Source organism: Engraulis encrasicolus, chromosome 20 (assembly GCF_034702125.1).
Source record: "Engraulis encrasicolus isolate BLACKSEA-1 chromosome 20, IST_EnEncr_1.0, whole genome shotgun sequence".
Lineage (NCBI taxonomy): Eukaryota > Metazoa > Chordata > Actinopteri > Clupeiformes > Engraulidae > Engraulis > Engraulis encrasicolus.
This window is the reverse complement of record NC_085876.1, coordinates 8725064-8745678: the sequence shown is the minus strand read 5'-3', so window position 1 is coordinate 8745678 and position 20615 is coordinate 8725064. Positions and strand designations below refer to the sequence as shown.

The 20615-nt window shown below is 43.3% G+C and overlaps 1 protein-coding gene and 1 long non-coding RNA gene across 5 annotated transcripts; both read right to left on the bottom strand.

Moving 5' to 3' along the window:
- Nucleotides 1-429: 429 nt before the first annotated feature.
- hoxa1a (homeobox A1a) lies at nucleotides 430-10294 on the bottom strand. 3 transcript variants are annotated; one of them, XM_063185345.1, is made up of 4 exons: nucleotides 9955-10294; nucleotides 8269-8737; nucleotides 6887-7561; nucleotides 430-1216 (listed from the first exon to the last, which is right to left on the bottom strand). In XM_063185345.1, the coding sequence occupies exons 2-4, from the start codon at nucleotides 8654-8656 to the stop codon at nucleotides 876-878; spliced, it is 1404 nt and encodes a 467-aa protein (XP_063041415.1). In that variant the 5' UTR covers nucleotides 8657-8737; nucleotides 9955-10294; the 3' UTR covers nucleotides 430-875. The 3 variants fall into 3 exon arrangements, with proteins under 3 accessions (XP_063041415.1, XP_063041416.1, XP_063041418.1); XM_063185346.1 differs by having other exon boundaries at nucleotides 8269-10294; XM_063185348.1 differs by lacking the exons at nucleotides 6887-7561; nucleotides 8269-8737; nucleotides 9955-10294 and adding an exon at nucleotides 1455-3308.
- A 6819-nt stretch (nucleotides 10295-17113) lies between these two features.
- LOC134435697 (uncharacterized) lies at nucleotides 17114-18484 on the bottom strand. Of its 2 annotated transcripts, none has more exons than XR_010032061.1 (3): nucleotides 18327-18484; nucleotides 17705-17801; nucleotides 17114-17202 (listed from the first exon to the last, which is right to left on the bottom strand). It is a non-coding gene; the product is annotated as an uncharacterized LOC134435697 (long non-coding RNA). The 2 variants fall into 2 exon arrangements; XR_010032062.1 differs by having other exon boundaries at nucleotides 17114-17199.
- Between the last annotated feature and the right edge of the window lie 2131 nt (nucleotides 18485-20615).

Here is a 20615-nt window from a genome sequence, read left to right as displayed (position 1 = left end):
CGCTCATAAATATGCCTATAATCTGTCGATACCCCTCACGCTCACACGCATTTGCTGAGTTAAAAGAAACACAGTCACTTCTGTAGCATCTGCAAATGGAGAGCGTCTAGTCCTCATTAAAATGGTTATGCGTACTTATAGGTTAATTAAGTCAGCTAGTTAAGTATTGCTTGAGCATCCACATCGGCCAATTGAGCATTTAACTGACATCGGTTTTTAACTCAATGCTTGCTAATTGTATAATGCAAATGTATTCTTTTTTTAATTAATATTTGTATTAATATTTTGTATCCATCAAAGACATGTATGGCATCGCCTTAGAACTCGCTAGGGACACCAAGTTAGGAGGCTTGAAGTAGCCTACCTTGCGTAGGCCTATGTCACGTAGCCAGGGAAAAAAAGTAGTGAAATAGGAAAAACGCTAGTCTATTTAGTTAGCAACAAACAGATATTTTAATTTAGACATTGACCCGTAATCTTTTGTAAAGCAGTTCATAGAATATAACAAAGATAAAAGTGTGTTTCTCCTGCTACTGATAAAACTCAGTTAGACTATTTAAACATATAAACTTTACGCATTGGGCCATTCGGCCTATACCACATGATACAGTCAAAAGGCGGACCTCAAAACACTATACACACCGACGGACAGACAGACAGACAAAACGGACAACACAGCAACTGCAGGCCCCTTTCAGCTTTGATATAAATGCACAATAATCTAATTCCCATACTAAATAAGTGATTGTTCTTGTTTTTCCCGATAATAATTTAGATCACACCATGGGGGAGGCGTTCTATACCTCCTCGTGATGATTATCATGCGAAGGGTCTGTCAGAGAGATGCCTATACGGACAGGTGCACGTGGTAAACTTCAGCTGGAGGAGACTGGCGATGGCGTTGACGGGCTCGAGAGGGATTTCTCAGATCCGTCGTCGCCTTTCCCCGGACTGCTCCCGGCGTTGCACGGGGACTTGGAAGAGGAGGACAGCATGCCCTCTTTCTCGCGCTTTTTCTGTTTCATGCGCCGGTTTTGGAACCATATCTTCACCTGGGTCTCGTTCAGCTGCAGAGAGGCGGCAATTTCTACCCGCCTGGCTCGCGTGAGGTACTTGTTGAAGTGGAACTCCTTCTCGAGCTCCGTGAGCTGTTTGGTGGTGAAATTGGTGCGGACAGTGTTGGGTTGTCCACTGAAGCCGAACTCCCCAGCTTTACCTGCGATAGATAGATAGATAGATAGATAGATAGATAGATAGATAGATAGATAGATAGATAGATAGATAGATAGATAGATAGATAGATAGATAGATAGATAGAGACAGGAAGACAGACAGCACCTTAAAATGTTTTCCTGGTAACTTCACTTTCCTGACCATGGTAAGCTGAAACCGTGACTATTATCTCCTTTAAAAAAAAACTATTTTCACGTTAAGAAAATCCCCAAGGCGCTCACCAGTCTTTGGTGGGTTCCGTTTCACCCGCATCCAGTCAAACGTCTGTGTGGTGAAGGCGCTTTCGGTCAACGAGGAGCAGCAGGCATCGTGGTGGTGGTTCGCGTTCAACGGCGACAAGGCGCCAGAACACCCCGCCGTCAGCAGGGCCAAGCTCGGCTGTTCTTGTCCATGTCCATGGCCATGACACGAGCTGTGAGCTGTAGTGAAGGGGAGAGCTCCGTGCAGTCCGTGCGCACCGCCACTGACACCGTAACCTTGCCGGTGATGGTGAGCGAGATGGGAGTGATGCTGGTGCACCACGGAGGAGGAAATGTTCCCGGAGTAGACAAGAGGCGAGCACTGTGCAAGGCTGGCCGCCGCTGAGTCCAGCTCTTGGTTCAGCGCGTAGTGATTGTAACTGGAGCAAAAGCCCTGTGGGCCGTATCCAGCGTGGGTCGCACCATAGGCTATGCCGAGAGAACTGCCACTGGGAGACTGATAGGAGGAGCCCGGCTGTTGTGCCAGAGACACGGCCCCGCCGGTGAGCGTGTCCGGAGACGCTCTCCCCGTTGCGAGGAAGCGGTCCTCCCCTCCTCCGAGGCAACTGCTGACCGTCACGGCACAGGATTGGAAGGTGGTAATTCCATGGTCGGCGTGGTGGAATGCCCTGACCGAGCACGCGCCCCCACTGTCCCCTCCGCTCATCACCGAATAGTCTAGGAACGTGCTCATCCTGGCATGGTGAGCGTGGCACAAAACTGACTGAGCACAGCTTGAGGTGAGGGGGCTCTTAACTCTTAATTAATTGTCTGGACACTTAATGCGAGGTCGCCACCGAGTAGGCTACTCTGCGTCCTCCCTCGTTATAATCACATAATGTTGGAGAATGTTGGACCCTATGGGATGATTAGGAATAAAATGTGTCAAAGTCACGTGAGGCGGGTCAACCAGTGAGTGGCCGCTGGCCACAGCACCGGTTGGTGTCTTCTTGGGTGACTGGGACTGAGAGCGGTGACAGAATGTCGTTTACACGATATTTAAATTCTGCTCGTTCATCAATCACGTGCGTGGCCTAGGCAATGTTGGTCAAAGAAAATGGCAGGCTGAGCACGCGCCCCGCATAGATATAGGCTGCTGGATAGCCTACGGAGAACGAGACAAGGAGTGGTTGTGGACAGAGCCTCGTTACACAAGGAGGAGAGCAGCAGAACAAATAACAAGACATACCTGAGATGTTCAGGCATGGAATGGACGTTTAAAAGCCAGATCTCCGAGATGTGAATCGCGAATGCTCTTCAAAGCCTGAGATCTTTTCAAGAGGTATACTTTTTGTCATGTCGCCGTTGGTTGGAACGAGATATTATTTTGTCCTGGAGCTTTCCTTTCTACTGTACCGAATAGTAGGCTACATTGAAGATGGGATATCCCGTTTCGCACAGGTGACTCGCCTTAGGATGTGAATGACATCCTTGTGCCAACCACATACTCTAATCTAATACTCCTTTTGTTTGTAGTTTGAGTTCAGATAGGTATTCCTGTGACAGACAACGTGCAGCGTAGAATAGCCGTGTCACTTCTTGTGTAGGCTATCCGAGAGGGGGGACACACTCAAGGGTGTAACATCAACTCTGCTGCGACGTGCGTGCGCCTGCTTATTCTATAACCTGAAGGTATGCATTCGCATGATACTAACGCGTCATTTAAATGTACATCTTGATAATGAATATTATTCTCCGTGCCTGGCTTGTTTAACAGGTGCACTAATGGCATGTTGGGATGACTTGGTGGGATGGGAGACTTAGCGCGCGTGCGAAATGGCGCCTCCTGGCGCCTCCATGACGCGCCACTGCAGTCTTTTACGCACGTAGCCAGCACACCGTGGGTCTTTCTCAAATGCAAGGCCAGTGTCCTTCCAAGTGTATCAGCCTAATTAGTCACGCCCAGTGATTGGATATTCTGTAGAGTTCACCAAAAAGTATCCAATCACTGGGTATGACTAATAAAGGGTATCCAATCACTGGGCGTGCCTAATTAGGCTGATACACTTGGAAGGACACTGGCCTTGCATTTGAGAAAGACCCCGTATATGCCAACACAATGTTGTTATTGGCATGTATTAAGTCAGACAGGCCAACAATTTGGGCTGACCACAGCCTGATTGGTCGTGCATATACAAAACGAATAATTAGACTGGCGATAAATATAACGTTTGAAAACATGTTTTATATTTTATAGATTGGAGACATTGAAAGACTATGGCAGGCCTAGTACTTTTGTCGCTCCCTAAGGAGTAGATTTGTAAATGTAGGCCTATTGCAAGAGAAGAGTAGCCTAGGATTCAGGTCAAATCAGTACATATGGATTAAAATTTGGTAACAAAGTATATGGTCATTTTTAATATCAAGGAAATTACAAGGCCTAAGCGCAGCGGCTCTAGTGGATGTCAGCTGGATGTTTCATCCAAACAATAGTGTAAGTAGGCCGGGGCACGTCATTATTAAATGTCATATTCTGTCCTTATGGAAATCAATAAACAAAGTGACACAATATTTTACTTTCTCTCAGATAGGCCCAGTGGTGCAGTCTACTGGATAGGCCTACTTGCACATTACGCAAGAAAACGGAAAGCGCGTGAGTAGAGGTAGGCCTAGTAGGCCTACCGCTCTTTTTACATTTTAAAATGATCTGTTGATGTTCTGACATTCAATGGGATGTTGATTGTAAATTCATTTACAAATATAGGCCTACGGAAATATACTGACCTCGTCATGTGTTTACAGTTGAATTGGCTGACGTGCCAATAATGCTAGTAGGCCTTTTACGCATTGCCTGTGGCGGCGACACACACACACGCGTGCGTTCAGTTCCATTTCCCCAATTGTTTCGACAATGGTACAGTCAGAGAGAGTAGAAGAATCTCTGGTACAGTGGCACATAGTGTTCAAGGTCGTGTGCGCTGCATTCACTATTAAAGTGGCACTGCAATCTCGGCAGGTAGGATACAATAGTTGACACTGTGACTTTTCCCTCACTGACTAGACAGTGACGAAAATCAGCTGATAAGACATATTTAAGCGAATGTAGTCTAATTAAAATGATTGTTGTAATTAGAGGAAAAGAAAGAGCCCAGAAAGCTTACCATCACTGGCGTATAAAATGTCTTCGGGACTCTGAAGCAGAGTTCATTTGTGAAACTACATCCTTTACGGTCACACTTCCCAAATTCTTTTTCTTTCCTGGATCTTGCAGTGGGCCAGTATCGTCCATTCTGAGACGTTACAGGAACCATGTGCAAACTGAAATTCAGCCAGAGAGTAAAATGAGTAAACACCAACAACCGCCGGGAATTAATGAGTATTAGGCTACATAGAGCTATATAGTAGGCCTACACCAGGAGTGGTTTGTTTGAAATGAGGATGCCACGATGTAGGCGTCCCTACGGGCTTTCCCTGATAAATGGCTCAGACAAGCTCTCTCTCTCTCTCTCTCTCTCTCTCTCTCTCTCTCCAGAAGAAAAGCAAGCCTGGACAAGAATACCGCGACTCTGCGCACATCTTTGTGTGTGGGTTCATGCCTGCAGCTACGAGACTCACTTTAAGTAGGCCACTTTTGTCCTTGTCCTTTCACGGGAACTGTCGAGAGGTTTTGCTGACCGCGATATTCATATTTCAATACCCATAATAACCAACCATCCACGTTATCTCCCTTTTTTATTCCAATGCGTAATTTTGAGATAGTCTAAAATAGGCTGATGTGATTTGTTGGTGACTGATTTAAAAATCGAATACAATATTTGACAGAAACATTAAGTAGGCCTATAATAATGCAGCTGCTCACGTCGCCCTCCTGTTCTCAGAGCCCTCAGCTATGCAGCGTTGAGTCATTTCGGTTTCTGTCCGTTTCACTCGTGCAATCCCAAACAATAGCGCCCAGGAGGTGCACGCGATCAATCTTCCCCAGGATGTGACAGCTAGTCAGACGGGGAACGTAAACTTTTGTGGGCTACTGGGCTGAGATAACACTAGGCTGACTTCATGGCTAGGTTTGAAGTTGGCCTGATAAAGCCTTTTTTAGGAACCAAGGAATCGAGCATATAGGCCTGTGATAAACTTTTAAAATCTTTTAGCCTACTGTAGACCAATGTTGAAATAGTCATAGAAAAAACGCAGAGATAAGGAACTTGGACTTGGAACTTGGCATTGTCGATTTTTGTAGGTTGATAGTAGCCTAACCATGTCTTTTTTGTTCGCCGCATGTAAAAGACAGTGTTGGTTTTGTAATGTGGTATTTTGCTTTCAATCCGAGTTCATATGATTAATGACTGCATAGGACTAAATTGAATTTGCTCTAGACTTTTTAAATTCAATTAGAAAGAATGCAAAAACGACTCTATAAGATGTATAGAAGATATCTGTTATTGAATGCTGTAAGAAAAGTTTAAGCATTTTTTAAAATCTGTTTTTACAGGTGGTGATTACCTCCAATAGAACGACGTCAACTGAACCAGGCTTACATGTTACATGGAATTGCATTAGTTTTGAGACACTGGCTGTGTAGATATTGAGTTTAAAGTATAGGCTACATTTTTCAAATTCAATAAATACATTCAGATGTGTCCGAATTTCTGGCTGTAGACTGTGCTTTTTGCATTTTCCCCAGTTAATCTATTTGAAATAAATCAATAAAAAAAGAAAACGCCCAAAAACAATGTTTTCCATAAATAGAAGTTTTAATTTAGTCATGAAAACAAATTCTTATTATTTCAACAACTTAAAGCCTGAGATGGTTTAGATTAGCTGAGTTCGAGTTGGAGCAGCAGGACACAGCACGCTTCAGGAGCTAGAACATCAACATTCATGTTTCTTGTCATAAATAAAAAGGAATACTCTCTTGTTGTGAGTGACAACCCAGTTTAGGTCTTGGATACTAACCCCATTAGAAAGTGAATTATAAACATTAAACGAAAATTTCAATATCCAGACCGAAAATAAGGTTGTTAAAATAAAATGGGAAAAGTTTTACTTTTGGATTCTACTAAGCATAAAGCCTCATAGGTGCCGAAAAGGGGACGCAGTAGTGCATTTGCATCCCCACTTTTGGGCTCCCTAAATGAGACTTTCTCAACTTTTAATACAGACAGACAAATGAGTGGGGAAAAGAGTAAGAAAAAAATGCACCACCACTTTAAAACTCGTTCCGGCACCCTTGGCCTACATTATGCCTGAATACTGAATGGTAAGCTACATCTGTACATGACATAGCCTGACCTACACGTCAGACGACAGCTGGCTATTCAAACTTCCAAAGGCAACTTGTTCAACACTTTCCACAAGATGACATCGTGCTCACAAATAGGTCAGTTTGGGTACTTCGTGCATTATCCCATGAGTGTGGCGCAGCGCTAGGTCAGAGTATGTGCTTGCGCTAGTTTCAACAGTGGAACAGCAGTTACCTCCAATGGTTTCCGTCTGGAAGCCCATGATGTTACTGGAAGGTTGAAAGAAATTCGTCAATCCGGAATCAGTTTTAGACGTAGGCCTATGTTCTGTGTAGTAGCCGTCTCCCCGAGATTTCCCTTGCCCGTGCGTCCATCTGCCTTGAATACCATTTGCATCATAACCAGACGCAGTGCACCTTTGGACACTTTCTTGACTGTGGACAGACGGATAGGTAGGCAACAAGCTGCCCAACGGGACCGTATGTGACGCAGAGGAATGGTAATCGGGATGGAGTTTATCATATCCTGGTGATGGCGGCTCATAATGCGGGTTATGGTCCAGATGATGGACCGAGAATTGATGACGGACACTTTCAAAAGGCCTAATGGCAGCGCTTGGAGACCACGACCTCGGACTACAGGGTGACTGCTGTTCCTCCGGGGAAGACAAGATGCCCTCGTCCAGCTGATCCTTCTTGTGTTTCATTCTCCGGTTCTGGAACCATATTTTAATCTGTCTCTCCGTGAGGCTCAACTGACTGGCCAGCTCCTTTCGGCGCGAGCGGCAGAGGTAATGACTGAAATGAAATTCCTTCTCCAGCTCCACGAGCTGCGCGCCGGTGTAGGCAGTGCGCGCGCGCTTCGAACAGGTGAAATCTGACCTCGGTCTCTTCTCAAGTGGATACTTGTCTGTTGGAAGGAAATGCATGCACTGTTATTTAACTATGTATTAGTTAGCCTACTTTTTTCATTAAAATCACTGAGAAAAAAAAATAAGAATGGAGATGTTGGCCTACAGCATTCTGAATAATAAACAATCCTCATATGACGATTGTGTTTTTAAAATCCCCACCTGCTCGTCACAGCTTGGCATAGAATTCCCTATTGTGTCTCATCATAGGCTACAACATTTATTATCGATGTATCTCGTTTGTGTGATTGTGTCTACATGTGAAACTGTTTGTACATAAAGGTAGGCCCGTTTTACTGTGAAGCGTTCACAATGCCCTTTGCGCAAAAATCATACATGGTGCTACTACCTCATGCTGATATGCCTATTTGGCACATGCCCGAAAATTAGCTGACTTGAATATCTGTTAAATTTCTATCTGAAACATATTTTGGAGTATAGGCCTAGGTTATTATTCTTTGTTGGACGCGGAGATGTTTGATGTTTGATGTTTGTTGATGATCAGCGACATACCATAGCCAAAACAGAATATCATAAAAAGCATGCAAGAAATTATGTTGCATGTGGCTCTTTCATCTCTGGCTATTTCCACTAATGGCTTGTAGTACTACCCAAATGTCTAAAAGCGCAGGGTTCTCAACGCTGCTATGCGTAGACCGTTTATTTTCATTTCACAAAGTGTTTGATTAAAGTTTGAATCAATCACCTGAGTTGCCACAGTACGGATTTTGTTTGGACCTTTGGCTGGTCCCCTTCATCCAAGCCAAAGCTTGATTCTGCGTGTGCGTTGGTAAGTCTTGCCCAATAAGACCACAGGATGCGGACTTGTTGCTGGGGCTTGAGTCCTGAGTATCGGGCGATTGTATGTGGTTGTTGCCACAGAAGACAGGCGAGGTGGAGGCCGGATGGTTGTGCTCAGGGCCCTGTCTTGGTTTATTGGAGACAGTGGAGCGATCGTCAGAAACCGGCCAAACGCACGCCGGATGCCGGTAGCAGTGTGTTTCTTGGTCGACTTGAGAATGTACCTGTGGTCTGGGGACAACCGTGGGGCCATTTCCACATTCATACTGCATGTAGAAAATGTCTTTTTGCATATCTTAGGAGGACAGTGCAGGAACGGTGACAATTATGGTCCAGGCGAAGGACTTTCAAGTCGTGTCTTTCCTCGGTAATCTCTGAAGTAAAAAGGAAAATCAGTTAGGTCAGCAGGTTCAGTTTGATAGAGCTGGGTTAATTTATAGACCATGTATACTACGTAGTCTGTTTAAGTGCGTATAGAAAGAGTTGACGGTACGCGTAGGTTCGTTTAAAAAAAATAATAACGCAAGCGTGCACAGGGGAGCGTAAATATATCTTTAAATAAGGATGTATAGTATTGTAGATATTAATAAGAACAAAGATAAAACAAACTAACAACAGCATCTGCATGTTTCCACATCTTAAATCCTTATGGGTTTGCTCAGAGTGGTAGACTAGGCATATTATTTAAATAGGGTGTATTCGGTTGGCTTCACCCACTTCCCTTTTGGTGTAGTTTATAATGCAATTTCGTTCGATTGTTTACGGTGCAACCCCTTAATGCACACCGTACCCCCAGTGGCACGCTGTAATAGCAATTGAAAAGTTAACTACCATAGTACTACAATACTATGACTTAACACGGGGCATTTAGTAATGCATTACGACTTCGCCATTGCCATTCTGGTAACAGCAATTTTATAACGCCTTGTCGTAACGGGTTAAAAGGGATGGTAAAACTCAGGACCACCACAGGCCTGTGGGCTAATAGGCTGTCTCTCCGCTCTTCGGTACGCGTGACCTATCTCTCTGTCTACAAGCTCACTGGACAGATTAGGGTGGGGGTAAAACCTGAAAAACCGGCGGCTGTCCATGGCGTAGCCTACAAACTCTTTTTTTCTTGCCGTGCAATAATGGCTGCTGTCCAGTCCAGACAAAAACTGACGCTGATGCATGGGGTCCTTGAGCGAGCACTGTTCACTGCTCAAGGTGTTAAATGCAAGTTTTCTGTCGAAAGATAATAAATAACGCACATGCTTGGAGTTATGCACAAGTTATGAATAAGGAGTTATATGGAGTAATGAATAAGAGTCTCAAGTCCCGAGGCACGATCACTTTCAGTAAGATTCCATGGTCTAATCACAATATCATGAATGAATGAAAAAGGAATGAGGAGAAACGACTTGCCATGAGACCGGGCAGGGATGGGTAGGTAGGCTACTGGTAGGCTGCGTGCACGGCATGCCTTAACCGGCGCTAATGGCTTTTGGATGAAGTCTTCCTGAACCGTCATCTCAACCGAGTAGGCTAGCCATAAATCACGGAGACATCACCTCTTTTATAAAAACACAGAGGGCAGACCGCATTCTCTTACCTTTACGTGGAGCGCCAGGCTGACCCACAGACGGAGTATCCTATTCGCAGATACCAATCAATCAAAAAGGGACACCGAAGTAAACTTTGTCCGGGAGAGACCGGTTGTATGTTGGAGAGGGCAGCCAGCTGTGCGCAATTTTGGGAGATGATGTGGAGGGGAAAACCGTTGGAGATTATGAACTGGTCCGCGATTTAAAAATCCGCTTTCATAGCCTCTATGTCAGTGTAGGTCCGTGGCGACAGCTGCCCTGCCCTTGGTCTCAGATTTATCACAGCCCTCATGCTCCCTTTCCTTTCGTCCTCTACGTTGTGTGTCCACCAAACAAGAATCTCTCTCTCTCTCCTTCCCTCCTACACACATCCTCGCACGCACACTGCTGTACATGCTACAACACAAAACACGTGCGACAGCGGGCTGACACACGCGCGCGCGCACACACACACACACACACACACACACACACACACACACACACACACACACACACACACACGCGCGCGCGCACTTGGCAAGAAAAGTCACGCGCATCGCATTTTTTATCTGCCCAGAATAATAAATGCGGGTTGTCAAAAACTCGATGGAAACAGTGATGTGTAAATATTTTGTCAAATGCAGAAGCAAAGGCCACGATCAAGTCAACTTTCTTCTACTCACGCACTAAAATAGGGTCAATACAAGGAGTCACTTTCATTCCGCAGCCACGTTTAAATAAGCAAACATGTAATTTCCATTTTATTTGTCCTCAAGGTCATAATGGCTGTGTGATAACATTTTCAGTCTCATCTTCATCCTAAATGACATGGGTAAACTAGTGTAACTTGTGCGTAAAAGCGTGCCAAAATTACATTACATGGGGTTCACTCAGTCAAACCTGCATGGAAGATTTTTTTCCCCATATGAAGTTATCCAATAAAGATACACAGAACTATTGTCTAGCGCGTGTGAAAAATGATTTTAAAAGGTGCATGAAAAAAAATGCAACAAACATAATTGATCTGGTTCTGCCACTCTGGTAGGAACCATAGGCATACATCAATAGCCTACTCTATCAATAGGCCTGAGCAATAAGTTCTCGGACTTTATTTTTTACTTTCATTTCCCCCTGTTACTTTACTTGTGTCTTTATGTGTTATCACCTCCTAAGGATACAAAAAAGAAAATGGCTGCAAGTTAGAAGTGATTAGAAGAAAACTATGCTTTGTGAACGAACTTGCAATGAAGTTTTTTAAAAGATAGCTAGATAGATAAGCTATATTTTTAAGTTACATAGTAAAGACAATATTTGTTTAACCTAATATCTACCAGAGGTATTTCAGCACACATTCTATGGATCAAGTGCATTGCAATAGATGTTCTGAACTTTTTCTCAACGTAATGATTTAGAACTCCCAACCAAATAGGCTACTGGTAAGAATTCAAATAAGCCATAGTGTAAGATGCAAATAAATACAGGCATATAATGTAGGTAATAGGCCACTTCTGTAGACTGCAATAGCAGAAATATTGAATTGTTGATTCAATGTAACACGTGGTGTGTATACAGTGCAGCATGAGGATGCCCTACACATTAATCATTTGACGTAAATTACCTCTGGAAAGTCAACACAGACATCATCCTGCAGAGCGCACATCCATGTTGCACGTTTCTATCGTGCTACATTTTAGTTCACTGCATAACTGCTCTATTGTAACATCACTGCTCACTTTACAGCAAATTTGGCCGACTTCACTTGTATACGCCTTCTGGTCGATAGGACCTACCTGAAATCAATGTGCGAGGGAGTGGCGACAAAAGTTTGCCGAAGTTTAGCTGCTAGTGAACCACTAGAACTAGTCGCTATCGGCGAGGCCTTCCATAACACTGGTCATGTCGAAGACTACTTGACCTTCAAGTACTGCATAGTTGGGGATATGAAAGCTAGGTCTACATAAGTGGAAAAACGAAGAATTAAACCATAATCGAGCTCTCTCATATCATGCTTCTGTTCTAAACAGAGCTATATTTTCTGGAAATTGTCTTAACTTGTCGAGGGGAAATCAATCTGCACATAGTTAGCCTACAGAATTGGTTGCCAATAGGCTATTCGGCGCGCAGTGCGTAGTATCGCGTTTGCTACAAGATACGGCATCATTATCGTCAGTTGGCGGTAAAGGGACGTTGTCGTCTTGGGGTGTTAACATGTCTCCCTGCATCCGAGGCTTAAGGGTATGGCGTCTTGTTAACAAGTCTCTGTCATCGCACTCTCACAACACACCGTGATGAGGTGGTTTCTGGAGGAAGATGGAGGTCGTGCTGTGGCTGACTTGTACGGTGGCTGCGCTGATTCGGCGCCTTCACAGAAAGCGTTATTGAGAAGGCTTGTCGTCGCAAGGAAGCCCCCTGTCTCATGCTTGATATGGCCATCACTCAACGCACGTGCCAGCTTCCCTGGTGGAAAGAAACGGTAGGCCGTCGCATGCCAGGAAAAGCTAAAGTTGTTGTGTCTACTCTGTATATTTAAATACACGTGTTGTCTTAAGTACCCAGGATCTGATATGTCATTCAGTATGGGCTCAGTGTTAGCCGAGGCCTAATTAATAACTTTGACATTTAATAATGTTATATTTGGCCAGTCCTTTACACTTGCCTCCACAAGCATTATTATTTTATTTTTTTATACTCCCCAATATAAAGGCAGGACTTACTACTTACGCATAGAATTACGCTATACTAATTACGTCACTAGTAGGCTATGGCCAGACTGCCAAGCAAAGCCATTCGTTTCATTGAGTATAATTTTCCTATTTTTCACAGAGCTGCTTATTATTTTCTAGTAGTCAATCCTTAAAGTTAAAAAATAATAATAATAGGATATATTTTCTAAACCAGTTGTCTCTCATCTCATGGATCTGTGTCTTATAATACTTAGCCTATTAGCCCTGCCGCAAGGACTTGAACACACAGTTTTAAAGGTAGGCTATTGTGGCGCTGAAATGTGTTAAATATTTTTAGGCTACATAATTTCAGCCATTCCAACATTTCGTAATGAAGGCTACGAATAAATCTGCTATTTCTTGTAAGCTAATTTATTTAATTCTCTTTTATTTCTCACAATAATAAGAAACTACACGGCATCAAACAGGTATTACTATTTATGTTGTCTGACCGTTAAATGGTTATGTCCAGTTTTCAGGAATGCGTAAAAGTGAAGTAGCCTAAATCCTATTTTGCGCGCAATTTTATTTTGGTTAGGCCTATTTCTTTGATACAAATGCATTATATTTACAAGGTGCGTGTTTTAGGCCCTACATTTAGTCCTGGCTTGAGGTTATATTAGCATGTGCTCAGTCATTTTAAAATAAATAAATGGTTGAACACTGTGGATGCCGGATGCAGGAGCCATCCGTTTTTTTCCCCTAGGCTACGTTTTACACGCTTCTATCAAACCCTTTTGCTTTGTTCTAATAATTTAATCACTGAGTAAGCAATGACAAAAATAACCGTATGACCCTGATTTAACAGTTGAAATAGGCTACTTATTTCACTGTCGGTAACTCATATCGAATATGTCTGCCCCCTCAGATTGTGTTTTAACTTGAGGTAGTCCAAGTCGTGCTATGTCTTCCTTTCTCGCCTTCCTTTATCTCAACTCAGATCTTTTCTGGGATCAAATAATGTACCACCTGGCTAAATTCTAAGTCATTTATTTGGACCAGGTGGTAGTCTTAGTTTGCATATCTGCTCTAGATGACAGACAGAAGGCTTGCCTTGCACACTGCAAAAATAATATTAAGTAGAAAAAATTGGAGACAGTAGACCCTATGGTTGGTTGATTTTTTTGTGGATTTTCTGTTGAATAGACTTTGAAGTATAAGCATAGTGTTTGGGGGCCTATAGGCCAACTCCCTGGTAGTTCAGTAGCTTGCCTGTTGCAACCAAACTCTACGATACGATACGATACGATTATACTTTATTGTCAGTTTTCACCGAAATTCTTTTTGCGTCCCTGAGCAACACTCGCTTAAGACAGGACATACACATAACATCACATCACAAGACTATTGCACAACTGACAAAAAAACAAAAACAAGACAAAACAAAACAAAACAAAAAACAGAGGACACAGGCCTATATACAGACAACATGCATATACATACATTACATACAACCCACATAACTTGAAGGTCCTACCACATGGAGTGATAACTCTATGCAGTCGTATGACTGATTTAACAAAAGAATAGATTGATGATGAAAGCATGTTTAAGTCTGTTGCGAAGTCTGGAGATCCTGAAATGGCAGAGATGGGCAGCTTGACCAGTGACTGCCTTGTTTTGCGACATTTTGTGAAGTTCCTCTTGACATAGTTGTTAAAGACACCACCATTAGTTTTGCACACAGTTCATCTTCCTGCCTCTGTATGGCACCAAAGGATTTGTTTTTGGACGCACTACACACACCACCCCAGAGCTCATCGGGCACTGTGGCTTACTAGTGGATTTTGCAGAGCCATTCAGACTTTGCACTAACAGATTTGTTTTGTGCTCTTTTAGGCCTACCATGATTAATCGAGAAGTGTAGAGCTATGAACAAAGCTTTCTACATAAAAATGTAAATTACACATGAAAAGTTAATAGGCCCTATCAAACAATTTATTTAGGCCTACAGGTGGTAAACAACGGAATAAAAGCTAGTGTGATGTGTCAAAGTCAAAACTAAGCTGCCTGCCAAAGTGGCCAGAGAGAGTGAGGTCATGAATTCAGGGCCGGGGCCACTGGGGGGCATTGCCCCCCCACCTGAGCTGCTGTGCCCCCCCTGGACCTATTGACCCAAACCAGAGCCATTGATAAACAGAGTTACGCCTACCTTTGATCTCGGCGGGAAAGTCACCTAGTGGCTGTCAGAGTCATGTGTAGACACGCTAAAGTTCTAAACAAACAGAGAGCCGTCATTGACTTCTACTGAGCAGAATAAGCCTTTCTACGGCAAGCATTGAATAAATATGCACACAAACGGGATCCATCCCATTTTTTTAGGTAATTCGTCTAGTACATCTAGGTGATATAAAATACTGTGTTGTTTACACGCTACTGTCGTAGAACTGGTGTGTTTTTATCACGTTTTGAGGGAAATCACCATTAGCTTAGCCAGGAGCCCGCCACTTACCTATGAGATGCTAACTTTCTTGGTAGCTTTTGACTGTAATCGCAAAAGCGTTGTGTTCATTATTTACACTACAAATATTAATTCGTTAAAAACTAATCACATACACTTGTATGTCTATAGATCTCTAGCAGTGAGACGCAGGCCAGCTTTAGCCTTTATGAGGCTGCATCAGACCTGCCAAAAACATGCATCGTTGCATGCAGGCAGAGTGAAGAGGATCAGGGCAGAGACGTGTAGTCCCTACACACGACTCTGAATCAGTGGCATGGAGCAGGGCCATGGATCTGTCATGTGGACTAAATAAATTATAATTAAAAAAAGACAACAACTGTATAACCAGTACTTGAGTGGGTCAATTAATTTTTTTTTTAAAATGTATTTATGTATGTTTTGAACACAGAAATACACTGGATGCTCACTGCTATGGTGCCAAGTTAGACAATAACCTAGTGTGAATATGCATTTTTAATACTGTATACCTTTTGTTATTAACTGTGTGAAGGCATAGCATAATGGTAGAACATCATACAGACACTTGGAATGCTTTGTAAGCATCAAACTGTTGACAGAGCACGACACGCATGAAGAATACACATAGGCCTAAGAGTAAGGTTTGAGGTTTCTTTTTGCTCAGCGTAACAGTAATACAACAACAAAACTGTACACTTCATAGTTGCAAAACTGAGCTAATGGAACATATTTACAGCAATGCAAGTGATAATGATAAAAAACAAGAAACAGATAGAGCAGTCCAGTTTTGGGTGCAAAACACAGGTAGTGTAACAGATGTAAAAAAAACTGGCCATAATACAAACGAAACATCTGGAGTTGTTTTGGAATGGTGATGTGGGAGAAGAAATGGAGCCTATGCAATCCTACAGAGTGTGGAAGGCCAAAACAGGACACAGGCTTGTCAAAGTGATACCGGTTTCTGTAGTACCGAGTAGAAGTAGTCTGTAGTATGGAGCCTCTGCAGGTGTCATGCAACTCACAGCACTCCTGAGTGTTGTGCCTGTCAACAACACAGACATGCAGCGGTCATACTCAACGTGTAACATTGAAATAGACAGAAAATTAAAAACTGTAAAAGGGGTCTATGCTTCTGTATATGAACAACAAATATCATTATCAGTGAATATGGTACACCTGGAGCAATTAAGTGAAGAACCAGATGAAGGTGGGAGACAAGCTGTATGAAGACGCGCAATGAAATGAAGAATCACATTGTAATAACAATATACACACCATGACTGTGAAGGTGGAAGACAAGGTGTATGAAGAAGGGCCGGAAATCTGTTCAGGGGTCATCAGTCAATGATGAGTGAATATGACACAGCTGGAGCAATGAAATAAAGAAACACATGAAGTTAGGAAGGGCACTGACAATCTGTTCAGGGGTCATCAGTGAAGTAAAGAATCACATAGTAATAATAACAACACACCAAGCTGCACTGTGCAACAGTTGGAGGAGGAGGCCATGGCTACAAGGAGCAGCCTACCATCATGCCATGATGTGAAGAGGAAGTTGGTGAGAAGATACATTAGGCTGAGGCTACGAATTGCGGGCAAGTGCCTCAGTGAAAAGCAGCTGAGCAATAAAGCTTACCTGGGCAGCAAAAGCCAAGCGAAGAAGTCTCTGCCTACACCTTCAGCAGCCTCCTCCACCTACAGAAGCCTCTTCCTTCAGCAGCCTTCTCCACCTTCGGCAGCCTCCTCCACCTTCGGCAGCCACGGCAGCCTCCTCCAGCCTCCTCCACCTTCGGCAGCCTCCAGCCTCCTCCAGCCACGGCCTCCTCCACCTTCGGCAGCCTCCTCCAGCTACGGCAGCCTCCTCCAGCTACACCTACGGCAGCCTCCTTCTCCTCCTCCACCTACGGCAGCCTCCTCCTCCTCCAGCCTCCGCCAGCTACAGCAGCCTCCTCCAGCCTCGGCAGCCTCCTCCACTTACGGAAGCTTCTTCCTTCGGCAGCCTCCTCCACCTCCACCTCCAGCCACGGCAGCATCCTCCACCTTCGGCAGCCTCCTCCACCTTCGGCAGCCTCCTCCAGCCACGGCAGTCTCCTACACCTTCGACAGCATCCTCCAGCCACGGCAGCCTCCTCAATAGCAGTCCCCACCAATAGCAAAAAACAAACAAACAAAAAAACAAAAAAAAACCTCAAGACACAGCATGAACATGTCAAACAGGGAGAATAAACCGTTGACAAATTGTCAATGTGTTTTTGTCTTTATTTTCTTCTAGTCATGACTAGGGGTATAAATCAGAGCATTCATGCCGATTTGATTTGAAAAACGATTTCTTCAGCAACGATTCGGTTATGATTGATATTTAGGAATGTCCTACAATGCAATTCAATGGTTACTTTCTCTGTTCCATTTAAACACCTGCCTATAAATTAATGCCAAATATGCCTTCACACTTCCCTACATTACATATTACTTGAACCTCAATTGCTTTGAAATAAATATTACAGTTGTGCCTTCAATACCTCATCAGCTGTCATGGAGTTTGGACCTACACATATGAACTACAAACATATAGTACCAGACTATTCACATATACTGGTATATATGTCGTGTCAATTTCAATACAATAATTACCTTAGATTCACAAGGCATCTTACGCATCTTACTGTGTCCCACATGGTAGTAATGACAACAATAGGTACAGCCAGCAGTGTATGCCGAACCAAAGTCCCTAATCAAACACACAAAACAGATGAGTGATAGAGGAGTGATAGACTGGCAGACAAAAAAATAGACATTAATCCACCACTCATTCAAATCAATCAGAAACTATTTGATTTCACAGAGCTAAAAGGAGAAATACAGGTACGGCGCATTGTCAATGCGGTGCACATCTGGCTACGGACTGTGCATAGTAGTTCGACTAGCCAACTTCAAAACTGTTCAGCAAACTGTTCAGCAAACATCCATGGTTTACTCAACAGAAATATATATTTCTCGGTTTCTGAAATACCTGGGGTCATCAACTTCAGTACTTTAATATTCGGGACTCAATTGTAGCCACTTGTGAAGTTGGACAGGAGCCAAGCCGCTATGAAGAAGTGGTTATTCATTCCTAAACAGCGTTCGTCTTTAACATCGACATCGCAATTTTCATGCAAACCACATGCAATTACATAATTGAAGGCTATACTTTAGACAACGGATACTGAAACACAGAAAACATTTCGATTTGTTCTCCCATTTATCAACTTACCGAGAAAGGTGTCGACAGTCAAACGAAAGTCTACGGAGCCCACTTCCGGATATGGAACTTCTTGAAGTCTACAGGGAGGAGCCATGACACGGAAAATAGACCCCGCCCCTTGCCCACGTATGCCAATGGGATATACACAACTCTTTCCTATTCATGACTCTGACCTAAACATACTGATATGGTCATTAATACAGTATACAACAAAATATTTTTTTCTGAATACTGTAAATAAAAAGTGTAACATAATATGCCACCAGTGCTTGACAACCAGTGCGCTAATAAACGTGAACATGCATAATTTCAATTTCTTGAAAAGGCCAGCTACACTTATTTGTGCATCAGTTTTGCCAAATTGGTAGCTCATGAGGACCCATATAATGAAATGGTCCCGCATTTAGAAACAAAAGTACAGTTCTGTATTGAGCTGAAACTGGGCCCGCAATTTGGTTAAAATGCAGGAAATTGCATCTAAGAAGTACGCCCCCCGCTAAGGTGCCCCCCCATAACCCATCAAATGCCCGCCCAACACCTTGGCTCTATAGCCGGGTCTGCATGAATTACTATCCAAAGCCATGTTTTACCTGCATGTGGCCAGTCTGCTGCTGCCGTTTTCAAGCCCTCCCCTCCCAATAATAGTCACACATTTTGTTATAGCCCATTCACTGTACCTCCTCATGTGTGATGTCATGTGTTCAGCGCAAAGGAAGAAGGAATTCATTTCATATTTTCAAGCCGGTTTGTCAGCCTGTGGTCCACACCCATGCGCACCCAGCTGATTCAATCTGTAATGATGGCCCATGTCATATGCATGTCATTTCATGTCACTCTTATGAAGACAGACAGGCAGCTGCATTCCATGTGTAAGGGGATACATTTGCTATCTAATGAGCTTTTCATATGATGTTAAAACATGTCAAATGGGAAGGTGTTTTTGGTGCGTGTCAGTATGGCATTAACCTGCTGTATTTAAAAGCTCAATTTGGCAGAAGGGGTTTTGCTGGTCCTTACATCTTCTCACCAGCTGAGGGCGCACAAGTACTACAGTGTTCATAGTTCTGGTTGCAGGGGACCCCTGGAATCACTTTTAACACTGTTAATCTTGTTAATTGGCATTAACTCAAGTACATTTTAGATAGAAACTAATTTTCAAAAATAGTAAAATCTATTTCACGATTGTTTAGTTTGAAAGGTTAGTTTCACCTCAGTAATGGATTTTTAAATACCCAAAACATCCCCAAAGTCATTTCTTCAAACATGCACCTCAGTCCACTTTCCTCCATATTGAGCATTCACTCATTATTCAACCTACAAATGTGAGGCACATGAGGAAATGTATCTGTTTCCAAGTTCAAAGTGACAAGAAGTGTTATTTCTTAGACATATCACATTTGTCTTTTAAATGTTAGATGAATGTGCAATATAAAACCCAAGTTGACCACAAGGACAAAGGGCAGAGAAAAGTTTGCAAGTTTGGAGAAATAACACACACACCACACACACACACACACACACACACACACACACACACACACACACACACACACACACACACACACACACACACACACGATTTTGATCATTCATGCTATATCACCTTCAAATTTATTTCAGCTTTCGATTGACCAGTAGAGGGCACATGAACTCAGAGGCAGAAATGATAGCGAGCTTTGAAAAAGCAAATTGCATAAATGAAATGGCATCTATAGGCTTAATTTACAAGGCGATGCTGGCTTTTGCACACACCTTTTTTCCCTCAACACTTTTTTAGTCTATGGTCCAGATCATGTGCCGGTACCAAACACAGGGGGATCAACGTGCATTGTTGGTCTTTGACCTACAAAAGATGACATCAATGCCCCCTTGCACGAGTGATGCATAAATGCAATTTTCTTTGTGTGCAGTGTGCAGTGTTCACTTGTGTGCTGTGTCACAATGACAATGGGAGTTGGAGTTTCCCAGTTGGGCTTTCACTTTTCTTTCACTTTAATCAGCGGGCCCATCTGCACAAAGAGGCTACCATGTGCTTGGATGTCTCAACCCCATGCTATATTTCATTGCCTTCATGATCTTACCTGGGTGGCATCTCCCAGATTCACATTAACATAATAAAGGGGGGAAATGGTTAGGCTGTCAGTCTTGTAAGCCCAAGGGTTGCTGGTTTGATTCCCAACCCATCAGGTTAGTGAGGGTAGTGGTTAACCAGTGCTCGTCCTCATCCTTCTCAGTGACTGACGTTCCCTGAGCATGGTCTCATTCCGCCACACTGCTCTGTTGGGGCACCATTTGGGC